Consider the following 16,319-nt stretch of genomic DNA (forward strand, 5'->3'; position numbering starts at 1 on the left):
ACAATAGTGTCGGCTGTGGCAGCCTTTGGGATGCTAAGCAGAGGACAGGAGGTTAAATATAAGTCATTTTCGCTGAGCTCGACATGGCGCTTTGTGCTGCTGGAGAGGAGAAGCTTCAAAGCTTCATTTAAACAGAGCAAACAAAAGAGCAAACTTGATCCGATCTCCCCGCCTGCTTTTGAAGTTGTGGAGCAGCGGTGCAGAGTGCCTGCTGATCAGATCCATCTTAGAGACATCATACAGACTCCTCTGGACACACCATGCATCAACAAATATACCCGCTGCAGATATGAGTTATGCCACGTTCTCAACTTGCATTGATGTGTGTTTTGTAGGATTCAGTGATCATTGTGAGCAAAGTGTGACACTTTTTTTAAAGTGACTTCATTTTTTAAATGCTGTCTCTTATTTGTTTGCATTTGATGGACTCAGATGCTACAGATGAAGATGAAAAGAATTGCATACACTAAAATACAATTACTAGGTAAAATATTTTACGTGATCTTTGAAAATAATTTTTAGGTTGTAGATATAGTTGTTGTAACTCCAGAGTGTGTCGCCTCAAATTGATTTTACTCACAATATTTTTACCAAGATTAACTCTCACCAGCTACTCCACAGTTGTCGAAACCAGTATGTTTTTATTCTTTAATTTTTTATTTTTTTTAAATAAACCATTTCTAATAAATGAAATACTTGTTTCATATTACAACTGCTCAATAGAAATCACGAAAACAAACTTTAACACAAATAACATTTAATAAAGCAACTGGTGGTCTGGAAAGAAACCTGTTCTGTGATCACTTCCTATTGAAGAGGCTGATATATTCACAACAAAATTGTTTTGTGGAGATTACATTGCAAAACATAATTTTATAATGTGGCGATAGTAAAAGTCAGGAGTTCAACAAAACGTGATGATATTTCAGGCAGTTGGCAGTAATTTAAAAGGATGGCCAAGTCTATGAGTGTGTTTTGTTTTGTTTTGTTTTGTTTTTCTCCATTGTGGTATACTAATGTAGCAGTCAAAATGTGGAAATTAAAATGATTACAGAAATAAGTCAAACACCAAGATTCAGTTTGAAGTTCTTTATAAATATCCTCAGATAAATAATGATATAATACAAGCATAACATTTTCAATACACGGCTAAGTAACACAGAAAAGTGCAACAGGCCTAATTAAAAGAAAACATAAAGGCCTTCTTTTCTTCAGATTATAGGTCAGCGATAGAGTATGATAAAATAAGAGGAATTACAGCAAAAATATAAACAGAGCTGTTGGTTTTCATTTGGAAAGAGTTTAAGACTGTCTCTTTAATCAAAGCATTCTTTGGGTTTAGCGCTTCTACTTGTCTGATTGTATTTGTCAGTGCCACATTACAGTATGTGGTAAATGCCCCCACAAAGTGTGCAAATAAATTATGATTTCAATCAACACGAGTCTAATGAAAATTCATTACACAGCACAAATGTGAACCTTAGCTTTTACAACCCTCTTGAAGCTCAACTTAACTTAAACTATTTCCCCCCAAAGCCTGTTCTGTCTTCATTTATATAGTTACAGTCTTCCTTTCCTCTGACTTTGAAAGAAAAACCCCGCGATTTACCCGGTTAGGACAGCAAGAGGGCTGGGTGGAGAGGGTTGCCTTTCCCCTCCAGCAGGTCGTTTTTCTCCATCACTGAGGCCGATGTGCAGAGCTGGGACTGGGCGGGCTGCAGCCCCGTCAAGCCCGGCACGGGGCCCAGCGACGGGGTGGGCTTTATTGGCACGGGAACAGCGGGCAGTGTTGGCCCGTTGGCGTTGTGGTACAGGCCTTTTGCGGACACACTGAAGGGCGCGTACTCGGATGATGCTGCCACGGGCACGCCTCCCATTGACTCAGACAGCATGCCGACGTGCGGCCACATGGAGTTGACCACGCTGCTGAGCTGCGGGGGCACCGGGTAACCCAGGTGGTGCATGACGGAGGTGATGGGAAGCCCGCTGGCCACGACACCCTTGTAGTCCCGTCCGATAATGTTCTCGATGGCGAATGGATGCTTAAACCCGCCGGGCTGTGCGCAAGTGATGCCCCCGTAACCCTGGAAGTGGGGGAGCCGTCCCACGCCTGCAGGGGCGGCTGGGTGGTCGTGGTGGCCGGATGCTGCGCCCAGCTTGCTGCCAGGGTGGTGATGGTGATGATGGTGAAAGTAATGCATCATCGGTGAGCTCTTGCAGGCCATATGCTCGGCACGAAGTACCTTGAAGCGCTTCCGTCTCCTCAGGAAACTGCCATTCTCAAACATGTCACCGCAGTCCGGGTGCAGCGCCCAGAAGCTGCCTTTGCCGGGCTGATCAGGCCGGCGAGGGATCTTGATGAAGCAGTCATTAAATGAAAGGTTGTGCCGGAGGGAGTTCTGCCACCTCTGGGTGTTCTCTCGATAATATGGAAAACGATCCATGATGAACTTGTAAATGTCACTCAGAGGCAGCATCTTCTCGGCTGAGTTCTGGATAGCCATCGCTGTCAGTGATATGTAGGAGTATGGGGGCTTCTGGTCGCTGTAAGAGTTCTTCCCAGGACGTGGCATCACTGAGTATTGATTTGTTGAAGCTTGAATTTGTAAAGAAAATAGCCTTTGACGTTTTGCCCTTAAATGCTTTGTTTTATGGAGCTAACTTGGCAGTCCTCATATCAGTCTCCATCTGACTCATCTGCTACAAAGTTTTGGGTCATCCGATGATCTAACTTATTAATATAATTGTAGTATAACCTAAAGGCCCGTCGTCATCAGGTAAAATCCTTTGGAGGGTTTTGCATCAAAATTAGGTTTTTTTTATGATTAAAATAAGTGGTTGAAGTTGTGCGTAAAAGTCGCTTTCCGTGCGTAAAAGTTGAGAGATCCAGAGTTCCTCCTTTTTTTCTGCGACGGTTCAATGATGAGTGGTCGGTTTGCTGCGCTGTCTGTGTGTGGTGTGTGCTCCTCTCCTCTTGTGCGCAGCTCTCACTCCACGAGCGCCTTTTTTGTAAGACCCCCGCGGGTCGCCGGCTCTATTATCTATTACCCAGACACTTGGGGGACACGTCAGGAGAGAGAGAGCACAGGGCTGTTCAGCTGCGTGTGTGTGTGCTTACGCGCGCCCGTGTTTGTGTGTGAGAGAGTGAGAGAGAACGGGGCATGCGAAAAATGTATATTTTAAGAGGGGGCTAAAGAAATGAATTAGAATGAGAGAGGTGCGCTCAAGACACGCTCCTACCGTTTGCCATTCAAATGGATCCGCGCGGAGATCAAAGCAGAGATTTTAATTCACTAAAATATAGGTGAAGAGAGGCCGCCCCCCTTCACCTTGATGACCCTAACCTTTGACCTTGCATTTAAAAACAGGTGTGACGCAGTAATGTCATAATGTAAAACAACCCTGTCATTTTTCAAGTGTCTTTTCAAATACATGTCGAAATCTATTTGTCGTGAGTTTTCATTATAGAAATTGTGACACAGAAACTGTGTTTTGTATTAATATAGCTCATTTCACTTGATGAAATAAATAGTAAAGAATGGAGTACATACAAACAACCTCATTGTTAAATGTGCTCGATTGCACTTTTAGACTTTGCAAACAATAAATCATGTCTTCCTTTGCGCACAATCATCAGCGCGCTGCTCCTCCGCTCTCAATTACACGAGCGTATTACGCACAAAAAAACCACCAAAATACACAGAGCTGGGGGCAGGAGGGGGCTGTTGTTGATTAATTGCTGAGAGGGGAGTCCGGCGGCTGTCTGTCTGTTCAAACATTCTCTGGTGAATCCTACAAGGATGTAAACAAACTTCATTCCCTGCTCTGAATTCTGTTCAGCGGAGAACAATAAAAGCTGCTCCCTTTCGATATTTTTTTTCGCTGGCCAGGTGTCATGACAGGGTCCTTGACGGTTCCTGTCTACCTCAGTGCCCCGGTGGGCCCTCGAATACATTACAATAATTAAGCCTTCCGTGATTTAGCCTCCTAGGAGAGAAGTCCAACAATGTAATTAAGGGAAAGCTGGCTGTATTAGATATGAATATTCAAAACTGTGTCAATTAATTAGCCGGTGTATCTCTCCCGTTATGTCTCAACCCTTCAAGTTCACTCAAAAGGTCGATGGTGTCAGCAGAGAGCATATTTTACAGACATCGCGTAATTGCCAGAAGAAAAAAAAAAATCTTTTTAGCACTGTAGTAGGCTACCACAAAGAGCTGCCATTTATATATTCTCTGTTAAATAAATACACTCGTTGTTTTCTTCTGTTTTGGTTTTCTTTGTAGCGTTACTTCCCAGGCGATTGAAAAACGAGATTTGAAGCTGTGGGGCCCTCAGAGGCCAACGCGGGTAAAAACATCCTCTTAAAACGCCCGGGAAAGATCAATATTAAATCTGTTTTCACAAAGGGAGCCGTTAAATAGACACCGTGGCTGATCTGCATAACAAAATTAATTAGGTAGTCTTCGGCAGTCTTTGCCAGCACCCAACTCCTGGACAAATAACTAGTTGTAAAGCACACCTTCTGGGCATATGGAACATATGCTGGAATTATCCTTAATTGACTAATTACATAAATTACTCATTAAGTTTACAGCACATCAATTATAAAAGATGTATCAATTAATTTTGCATAAATTACAAGCGGCACGCCGCACTGAGAGGGCGGCGGAGGGAATGAGGGTCGCCAGGAGGGGGTCTACTCGAAGGTGGAGAGGCTACGCGTGTGTGCGTGCGTGTGAGTGGCGGTCGTCTGTTTGTTTCCAGTCTCTAATAATTATTTGTTCAGCTTAAGGGCAAAGATATTCTTCCTCTGTCTCTCATTCGCAAAGGGAAAGTGTGGGGGTAATGGCAATTATACTAATAATAATAATCTTAAAGACCTCTCTCCAAGTCATAAGGGGCTCATCGTCGCGGAGAGAGCCATTAAAATCAATTAGCAGGGCCTATTGTTTTCAGTGGGAAATTAAAGTGGTTTAAGGACTGTAGTGCACAACGCTGTAAGGCTCAACTTGTTTAATGGGGAATTATTCACAGACAAATATGACAGATCTTTCAGTTTGTCCATAAAAGAGCGAGCATCAATGGATAAAACCTGACGTGTGTCTGCCTGTTGCCTTCAACTCTCTGTTGCAAAATTATGTGTTTAACAAGAGTTAAACTTTCACAAAAATTCATCCACTTTAATTGTCATTAACGTTGTCTTCCTTTATAAATTCAAATCATCTCAAAATTGTGATTAATTTGAGACTATTTTGTTTGGTAATGCGGCAGGACAGCCAAATGATCTGAGAATTTTTTGTAGTCATTAATCTAATTCTAAACTATATCTTTCTGATGCTGTGTCATTGAACTTCACTGGAAAGTTGTGCCAAGAATCAAATGTTTAATTGTCTGCTGACTTGTTTTCATACTGAATAAACTGGTAAGGCACCACTTAACAGTGTGAATAAATTTTAAGATTTGCAATAGCAGCCTATCATACACCTGATACCATATTCATCTCTAAAAAGAAAGAAACAAAAAGAAAAAAATTCTGATAGTCTTGATTTCTAATTACAGAAACGTTTCAGATTTTTCTATTAATTAATTTAGACTTCAATTATGTAATTAATTTTTATATAAATTACAGTGATGAACTACGATAGAAAGATGGCTTAAGGACCCGATCCAGCCTGGAGACATCACCTGTTCTCCTCTGGAAGCCTTAGATAAACACTCATTAAAAACTGTCATAAAGAGACTGAAAGAAAACATAATAGCCTCTGTGCATGTGTGTGTGTTTTAGTGCTGAATTGCATGCAGTTAATCAGTGCTTTAAAAACTTTGTAACTGATAATCTACCTATTCTCATTTGCTTTTTGTTCTTTCGCTACTGACATTAATACTGTTAATACTGTAAATCTGTAAACACACACACACACACACACACACACACACACACACACACACACACACACACACACAGTGGCCTGGTTGGTAAACTGAGTCATCTCTCAATAGAGCGGTTTCAGGTTCTATTCCCTATCTGCCCACATGTCGAAGTGTACTTGATCAAGACACTGAACATCAAATTGTTCCCTAACCCTAACCTTTGCATGACAGCTGCTTCTATTGGCGCGTGTGTGTGTGTGTGTGTGTGTGTGTGTGTGTGTGTGTGTGTGTGTGTGTGTGTGTGTGTGTGTGTGCGCGTGCGTGTGCGTGTGCGTGTGCGTGTGCGTGTGCGTGTGCGTGTGCGTGTGCGTGTGCGTGTGCGTGTGCGTGTGCGTGTGTGAATGGGTGAATGGGTGAATGTGATTAACAATATAAAGTGCTTTGGGGACCGCTCAAGCAGTGGAAAAGCACTATGTAAGTGAAATCCATTTACCATTTTCTCAGAAACTGTAACTTGCTCCCCATAGGCTTCCACACATTTAACAGTTTCATAAACTGTTAAATTTGAACTGATGACTTGAGTTGATATACAGCACAGCCAAATTGATGACTAAGAATGACAAACTGGCAGCTCGTAAGAACCCTGGTCAGTAGCCTGCAAGCCATGTTTGAAAGATAATCTCTAACATTTAAAAAGGGAAATGTGTACCAAGTAGTACTCTATACTTACTTGTTACCCCTAAAGTAGCGCTCATTTTCTCAATTGGTGACTCTGATTCAGAGGTTGAGAAGCTGCAGAGGGCAGCAGAATCCAACATGCATGTCTAAGTGGAAGAGCAAATATATTTTCCAACAAACCCTCAAAAATTCTTCTTTTACTTATGATGAACTGAATTCAAATAAAGAGGTTTCATAATGAAACACATTCCACTTTATATTATTTCAGACACTGTGGCATCTCATGAATACTACTGGAGATTGTAGGACTCCATGTGACCTGGTCAGCTCAGATAAGACGACAGCAGTTGCACTGTGATCAAATCCATAGTCGTTACAGTCTGTCAGATAATACCATCTATACACTACTAAAGTCATTCACTAAAAGGAGAACCTACTTTACATCACAAAGACCCTAACCCAACCCTAAGACAACGATTTCTTTTTTTAATCAAAACTAACAATAAAATATAATTTTACATTTGGGGAATACATATCACAATTCATCAATAATGCAACACTCTTTATCCTTTATATGTTTTGAAATGGTCATTAGAAATGTATTGGAACAATCAATGTATTTTTGTGTATGATAAGAAGATATATAGTACAATAAAACTTTACTGACCTCCTCTGGACATTATGAACCCATCATAATCAGAGTTAACTTTACATATATGTGGCAGGAGCAGTGGACTGCCATGCTGAGTAAATCTGTCAACCTCTGACCTCACATCCACCTCTCTAACCTCTAGCCCCATGATTCTCAAACTCTGGTACACATACCACCAGTGGTACACTAGCTCCCTCTACCAGTACTTGGCGGCAAGTAACAAATATTCATATTTTAATCAAATTTATTTGAAAATATATGAACTTGTTAAAATAGTACAAAACTTAGAATAAAAAAATAGAAGAGATGACATTTAGATTTGAAATAGGTATATATGGAACAAACAGATTGCTTATCAGGTAAGCTGCTACTGTACATTCAGGAAATCACGACTGGGAGTCATATTGATTATGTCTGGCTCAGATCTAGGACGAGACCTCTGGGTTTTGTGTGGTGACTGACAGCGCTCTAACACACCTTAGATTGTTCCCTACCTTCACCACAACGCAGAAACCACAAGGCTCATGTTGACTACTACATTACAATAACTGCAACAGGCACTCGGTAAAGCGCATACCTTCGCCAATGCCACATTTGTTTGAGAACCGAGTTTGCAACATGATAGCTATTAGCTCATATCGATGCTAACTAGATAGCTACATCACTGTTTGAAACGTGACTTGTCCCTATGGAAACGGTTCAGCTACCAGCTTACAGAGAGGCTGTAAAGCTTTCTGAGAGATGTATTAGTGCTATTATTACTAGAAATTTTCACGGAAATTTTGTGTAATGAGATGAAAGGAGCTGAAAGGAGATGAAAGGGATATTTTTTCACCATTTCGCAGTTTTGGAGGATTTATTCGGAAACAGTTAGCCTTTAACGTCTCAGAATCTAATCAATTGGTCCTTGGATGATGACAAATCATCCCTGATTTCATTTCATGTAGTTTGGGTGAGCAGTTTTTGGGAAAATTTGGCAAAATACGTATAAACCGATGAATAGATAAATACATGCAGACACAAACATAACCTTCTTGGCCACCCAACTTCACCTGACTTGGTAGCCCAAGGTCAACCAACTTTTGTTGGCGAAGGACAACAAACCATTCAAACACATGACATGGGAAATAAAAACATGGGAATAACACACACACACACACACACACACACACACACACACACACACACACACAGTTATTTTCACAGTTAGTTTGTGCCAGGCTGCATTTTGCCGCTATCTGAACTTTTTTATAAGAAAAAAGACACAATGTATGTTGAGTTTGGGGAGATCATCCCACTTCTTTGATTGAGGGAAATTGTTGAAGTTTTTCACCAGATTGGTGTGATTTCATATTGGTAGTCAAGAGCATAATTAATGTTGGATAGTCATCATAGTATTTACCATAGCAGCATTGTGTGTCTGAACTAGTCTGATTTGATTTCATTTCGGTAATCAAGGCTGAAACATAGTAAAGTTAAGGTTGCCCAACATGAATAAGTTGCAAAGTGAAAAGTTTATGAAGTATCTCCATCATTCAGGGAACAAAAGGCTGCTTTACCTTTTTGCAGTGTACAGAAAAGTTACATCGTAGTCGTACTTTTTACATTTCTAGTGTAAAATGTCTGCATTTTTCCTTCATCTTTCAGTTAATTGTGTTCAATAGGATTATCACAAACTAAGTAGTTGTTTGTAACCTTTTTGTTCCATGGTGCCCGACCAGAATGCTTATATGAACAGCTTATTATCCTTTAATCTCTTATCAGCCAAACTATCACAGTGAAGCCGAATGCTGCCAAACAGACACAATGTAGGAACGTTATGGATTTGTTTTGTCTTTTCAATGTGCAAATCCAAATCCAAATTTGACAACCTCAGGTCAGGTAAACCCTCAAGAGGTTCCGGGACAGCAGAGAGAACCACTGGAACTACTGGCTTAAAAGAGACATTGAGACCTTAAGAGCACACTAATGTTTGACACACAGAGGTTTAAAATTTGAATGGATGGATGGATGGATGGATGGATGGGTGGATGGATGGATGGGTGGGTGGATGGATGGGTGGGTGGATGGATGGATGGATGGATGGATGGATGGATGGATGGATGGATGGACGGATGGATGGACGGACGGACGGACGGACGGACGGACGGACGGACTGATGTCTCCAAACATGTCAAAGATCACTGACCACTCTATTTGATTTCAACTGGCCCAGATTGTTGCAGTTATGACCTAATAGCCTATAAATAACAATAATCCATAATGTTTTCCTTTGGTCCAGTGCTATGTATATTCTTAAAATGTTCATGTCATGCATGTTAAAAAAACAAACAAAAAAACGTTAATGGAGGGTCTTGTCTTCCATCCAGAATGCGCAATGTTTTTTCATAACCTGCAGATGCCAACAATAACGTCATACGATATGGGAAACCATGACAAACCAGGCACTCAAAGCTCACCTCTGAAGATAAGAGGAGTGCAATGTGAGTATTCCCACATTTTGAAAGCCCTGATCCAAGACTGACCTGTGTGTGTGTGTGTGTGTGTGTGTGTGTGTGTGTGTGTGTGTGTGTGTGTGTGTGTGTGTGTGTGTGTGTGTGTGTGTGTGTGTGTGTGTGTGTGTGTGTGTGTGTGTGTGTGTGTGTGTGTGTGTGTGAGTTTAGAACAGATGGAGGTGTGTATGTTAGTCACAGCAGAGCCATGTTTCAGTCTAATTAAAGTGCTCCCTGTCATTGCCCTCACACAGAAAGGTATTGCAGCTGGTCGTGATCACATTGCGGCATTTCTGCTGCGCGTCAGAGGAGCGGGGTAAAGCGCGCAAGACGCGCGGAATTGAATAAAGGATCCTGTCGCCTCCGTGATGCTGAAGCTCTTCTATTTATCATGTTTACTCCATTCAGTGCGTTGCGACGCACAGGGACTACGTATAGGATGCGTATCTGTGTTCATGTATTGGTGTTGGGGGTGGGCGGGTTAGGTAGAGGGTTGGATGGAGGGAGGGAGGGGGGATCCAACCGCAGGGAGCGCGGCTGAATCACCGAGCTCGCCTCCACCGGATCTCCTCTTCCTGCCGTCACACCCACTGCTCGGTGGTGTGGGTTCACCCCGGAGAGGAGGGGAGGACCGAAGGCTCACACAGCAGCAGATAGTGCTGCAGTGCGAGCGCAGCAGGGGACTCGGAAGCGACCAGAGAGAGAGGGAGAGAGATAGAGAGAGAGATAGGGGGGGAAAAACGCACACACGCACACGCACACGCGCACACAAATATCAGCAGCCTTATTGCCGAAACTTGGTGCATGGAGAGATCTGCAGCGGCGCCGTAGCGACGCAGGCCGACATGGAAGAGTATTTGCGGAGGGTCCAGAGCAGACTCGGGGTGAGTTGAGAGCCCTCAGCGGCGTTACCACCGGGTTATGGATGTAATGAATGAGACCATGACGGGAAAGCTGCTACTGCTGTGCTACAGGCTGCGTTCCTGTTGCTGGAAAAAAAAAAAGCGCACGGCAAAAGCCTCTCACGTCCCTTCGGTCCCCAAAGCACCTGTAGATCGCCAGTCTGCCAGTACAAGGGGGCAGATAATACGTGTTTGGTCCCTAACAATAAGCACGTTGTGTTTACAGGAACATCAGAGTGTGAATTTGAATGAGGGGCTTTCTAATGAGAGGGAGGCGTGACATCAACAAGTTTAGCCAGAGGCTGTCCTTCCTTTCCTGCTCTCTGGCTGCTCTGCAGATACTGACTCATAATTTGCATTCGACATGAGGCTGGATGTCGGTACACACTGAAGACAAAAACCTATAGCAAATCCCGATCACCTTATTTTCTATGGATTAAATGAAACATAGCCACCATTCATCTGTGGAGCACAGAAACTTGCTTATTACTTTTAACATTTCTGTATGTTTAACCGGCACACATGTTGGCTGGCAGTAGTACTGTTTTTGCTGAGACACTGCCACTCTCCATGGGTCTGTATGCCTTCAGGTCATTGGGCCCCTAAACCTGCTTTCTACTGCTTTCTAGACAAAGTACGCTTCTTTAAATGGTATAACCACACTTTAAGCCATAATGCATGCTTTTCATGTCTTTTAGAATAAAGGTATTTGTTTCCAAATAAGGATTTCTGTGATGCACTTTAGGCCCGGATGTTTTAGCTGTGCTAAGCACAATGTTTTTTAGTGGTTTAATGAGCTGTCTCTGTTGACTATGCACAGCAACCTGTCCATTTCAGGAATTCATCACAAATACCAGCCCGGTTTTATCAGCTGTTGAAGCGCACGTCCTGTTTTAAAGTAACCTCATCGTGATGTTTTTCCTGCTTTTGGTTAATAAATCAACCTGGTTGTGTTTGTCACACATTCCCTTTGAGAAGAAAGATTTGAACACATTTTATGAATGAAGAATTACATTAATGTTACACATCTAAACAAATACTGCTGCATATTTGTCATCCTCATCCATTGATCCACAAACTGTTCACTATAGGCAACTTTGCCCTGAAGCTACCTGCTGAAATTCACTCCTACTGGTTGTCAATAGTGAAAACAACAGTCTCATCTCATGGAACATTTAGTCGTTGTTGTGAAGCCTATTCTACTGTATTTAGGTTGCATATGCATTACACATACAAAATGTCAAGATCATTTCTGAGCTTTGTCCTGCATTTACTTGAAAATTTTGACCAATATTTAACATTTTCTGGTACCTTAATAAACTATTTTAGGGGAGTCTAAGACATTTTATAGTTAAAACAACAATATGAATAAGAAAGAGGTTTAAGTATATATCTCTTATGATTTTGCATAAATTTGCTGATCAAACGGCTGAATCAATAGGTGTCTGTAAGAATAAAACAGACCTGCATGTGGACAGCCTGTCTGGAAGAGCAATTTAACAGGATTAGGAGCTTTTATGTTGGCATAGACAGAAGGAAAGCTGAGAAGAAAGAAAGCACAAGTGAAGGAAATTCACAGATCAGCACATATGAAGGTAATTGGGTGATAAGAGGGGCAACTGATGAGTGTAATGGACATACATTTCAGATAAAGTCTAACATACGTCTTGATTAACAACCATTTTCTTGTACCACACTCACACACACACACACACACACACACACACACACACACACACACACACACACACACACACACACACACACACAATGACAGAGAATAGAGGAGAGTGCTCAGCAGAACAGCCAATCATCAAAGTTTAGATTTGAGTGCACAGAGATAAAAAGTGTGTCCCTTTGTGTGTGTGAGTGTGCGTGTGTGTGTGTGTGTGTGTGTGTGTGTGTGTGTGTGTGTGTGTGTGTGTGTGTGTGTGTGTGTGTGTGTGTGTGTGTGTGTGTGTGTGTGTGTGTGTGTGTGCGTGTGTGTGTGTGTGTGTGTGTGTGTGTGTGTGTGTGTGTGTGTGTGTGTGTGTGTGTGTGTGTGTGTGTGTGTGTGTGTGTGTGTGTGAGTGTGCACTCTCTGGATGGCCAGGATCCAGAACAGCCATACCTCTAATTGGCCTGGCTCTTAGTACTCACTGAACCTATCTGTCCTCTCACTCACTTTTTCTCTGTAGCTCCGCAGCTCTAACTCCTTCACTCTCACATGGTTTGGCATAGAACTGAAGCGATTTGCTGAGTGTACTTCCAGCACACGCACATAAATCTTAGCTATTTAAGAACACCTTGGATGGCCTTGATTATTTGATTTTCTGCAAACCAGTCATTGTCAAACTCCACGTGTGATGAAAGTGCAATCACAATTGTTAATTTTAATTACTGTAAATATAAACACCGCAATATGAACATTAGTACATAACATAATTTTAGAGCAGAAAAGAGCCCAAATTAGCAATATTTTCAAAGTTTCCATAGAGGCAAAGCAAATTTTTGTTTGTTATTTTTCTAAAGCTTGCAGCTTCATATCCTACAAGGCTTGCTCTAGTAATATTTAAATTATATTCAGTCGTGAGCAAAAGTTTTAAACACTTCCCAAAAAAAAAAATCAGACAAGCAAAGAATGTCAGGTTTCACATCATATCAAACTTTCATGCATTTGTTATTTTCATAAGAAAATCGTATTAAAAAATCTTTTATTTAAACTACACAGAATACATTACAGGAGTTCTTATGCTGGGAAGGATTCTTCACCAGGGATCAGATTATTTAACATTAGCCTTCTCTTTTATAGAAAAAACATTCACGATGCTCTGTGAACACGCCATAGAACACGTGGAAGATACTATGATATCTGTACTACGATTATAAGACACGCAAATTTCAATTTCTGTTCAATTACACAACATAAATGAAACAGTGTTCTGCAAGAATAGTTGATTAGAAGTTAAGAGACAATCCTGATTACACACAGCCCTTCGGTGCTGTAGTGCTTAGCTCTCACTGAAGAAAGTTGTGGGCTCAAGTCAGGGCTTTTCTTTGTGCAATTTGCATGTTTTCTAGTGTGTGTGTGTGTGTGTGTGGTCCAAAAACACAAGGTTATTGTGCGACCCTGATTTGCCCCTTGAATGCGAATGTGTATGACGTATCCTGCTTTCAACCATCATGAGCTGGGATCAGCATTAGTTCCTCACAACTGGACAAAGCAGTACAGAAGATGGATAGATAAACAATCACAGACTAAAGAAAAATGTAATACAATTTTTATAGAGTGGTTAATTTGGACACATCAATTTGAATATTAATGCCCTGAAGCCATAAATAATATGATGGATTTTCAGGTAAAGATTCCTCATCGGAATATTTAGTAAGGAACATGCTGTTTCCACTGCGTAGCCAACACACTGATTTGAAAGGATTAATTTCTATTTGAATTGTATTTATTTGGCTAAATGGTTGTTATGAATGATCCATGTTCCAAAGCTCGCAAAAAGGGTAAATGTACCCCATCCCCTTTGTATTCTGGGTTTACGTTGTTTGTTTTATTTGGGAGTTTTGTGAAAAAAATATTATATATGCAGGTGAGTCTATAAAATGGATACATAAAGTATTTTGAAAATCTTCTATGAAATCAGTACAAGGAGAGATGAGAGCAGTTGAATACAGCAATACAAGGAGGTAGAGCTCCGAGGAGGAGGACTCAGATTGAAAGATATCAAATGGCCAATACAAGCTTGTGCATGTGTGAATGCACACACACTCACTAATGCTCTGCTGCATGAGAGCCGACACTGGCCTTTTCTCCTGCTAATGCATCACTTCCTTCTCTCTGGCTATCTCTTATTGATTTATTCCCCCTCTCGCTTTTCTATGAAGGAGCTAGCTGGAGACCTCTCCCCTCATGTACTTCCGTTCTATCTCTCCACTTTTCTTCGTGTTCTCTCCTTCCACTTTTATCTCTGTATCTTCCCCTTTGCTTATCTCTAATTAGTCCCTCCTCCTTTTATTCCAACTGCTTTATCACATTTTCTCACCTGTCAATCGTCCCCTTTTCTATCCCTTTTCTGCACCTCCCGCAGGAGGCCTTATATTCTTGCCCTCTTTCCCATAAGCCTCTTTCTAACAGAATGATCCCCTTTCCCCAACCTCACCGCACTCTTTCCTCGCAGCCTCACCCTAATCAACAGCCTCTAGTCTTTTTTCTGGCCCTCCATCTCTGTGCACAGATCTTTCATTTGGTTACTCCTCATTTCATTTAGCCAACAAGGATGAGGCTCTATGGACACGAGACACCAGCTTCCTTCCTCATGCATTATTACCAATGTTTTATTCATCTAACTGGGGCATTAAGCTTCTTTAAATTACCAGACTCCAATATATATTTGATAAACAAATATGCTGAGCATTACTTAAGCTTCCAGGTCGATATTTAAGAAAGAAGGATTATCCACTTATATATAGGAACAAAAGTAGTGCTCAAAAGACTATGCTATAATTGTTTTACCTCATTAACTACGTATTTCAACTACCATTTTAACACATGGTAATTAAGAAGACTATTTACTTTCGGTAATTTTGTTAGGATTTGTAACTGGCCTGCGGAAATTTTAAGTCATACAGAAAGGATTGGTACCAACTCGTGATATTCATAGAAAGCTAATTTATCAGAAGCTTTGAATAAAAGGTTATAATGCACTTAACATGCTGGGTTACCTAGTTCAATGTCTGACATGGACAGGGGCCTTCTGTTGACTCTCTTTGTTGCTATAAAGCTGTCAATTCTTTCCTGATACATCCCAGCACCATCATACAAGTCCATTACGATGCGCCACAGACCGACGAGATATTCATTCTATCCACATTTTCCTTTGTGATTAATGGTGCAGGCTGCATGCCAGGCTTGTACTAGGTGGTGATTCAGCTTATCTGTTGGAGATAAAACATCAGTGATTGACAGAGGAAGAACACCCTGGCTGGCTGCCGCTGGCTGGGTGTAATTGTGTTCCGTGTAACAAAGGATAATTTGAATATTTTCTTGGTTTTACTCAAGTGATTGTATTCAATAATAGAAGAATGGATTGTTTAGAAAGTTTTGTGAGCTGACAGTATAAATGAACATCTACAGACTTAATCTTTGGCTATGAAACCACAAATGACCTGTATAAAAATAGCTGCACGGGGCTTATGTTTTACGTCAGGAACGGTTTTAGTGAATAGTTACCACATTACAATTTTCTACTCACGGGCCCATTCTACAAATGAAGGGGAAAACCTAATTTTCTGCCTTTTTCACCAAGAGATGAATGTTTAATCTCTGTAATGGAGCTGCCATTAATGTCCACTTAACCTAAATGAGGAGTGTTTGTCCTAGTTGTTTACTGAAATTAATGGAAGTCATCATTTCTCTGATAAACTGTGTTGCTTCGAATTAGAAGTAAAAAAAAAAAAATCCTCTTTCAAATTTAGGCTGCTGTCTTGTCTTTACAACGGATTTGGTAACTCTGTCGATTCATATTCCCGTTGAAGCATGAACTCAAGTTTTCAGGACTGAGATTTCATTAATAATGCATATTGTTGGTTACAAAATGCTGCAGTCATCTGACAGAGTCACACTGGCTCGATGAGATTAAACTGATACATAATACAGACCATATCGGCCATCAGATCAAACAACAACACTGTGCAGAGCTCTCAACCGTTTCGTTTGCTAGTTGTTGAAAAACA

General features: G+C 41.2%; 1 protein-coding gene across 1 annotated transcript; it reads right to left on the reverse strand.

Moving 5' to 3' along the window:
- Positions 1 to 1,613: 1,613 nt before the first annotated feature.
- Positions 1,614 to 2,573, reverse strand: foxb2 (forkhead box B2; the record flags this gene model as incomplete). Its single annotated transcript, XM_080466813.1, has 1 exon — positions 1,614 to 2,573. The coding sequence occupies one exon, from the start codon at positions 2,571 to 2,573 to the stop codon at positions 1,614 to 1,616; it is 960 nt and encodes a 319-aa protein (XP_080322939.1).
- Positions 2,574 to 16,319: the final 13,746 nt, after the last annotated feature.

This window comes from Lipophrys pholis, assembly GCF_963383615.2.
Source record: "Lipophrys pholis genome assembly, chromosome: 7".
Taxonomy (NCBI): Eukaryota; Metazoa; Chordata; class Actinopteri; order Blenniiformes; family Blenniidae; genus Lipophrys; species Lipophrys pholis.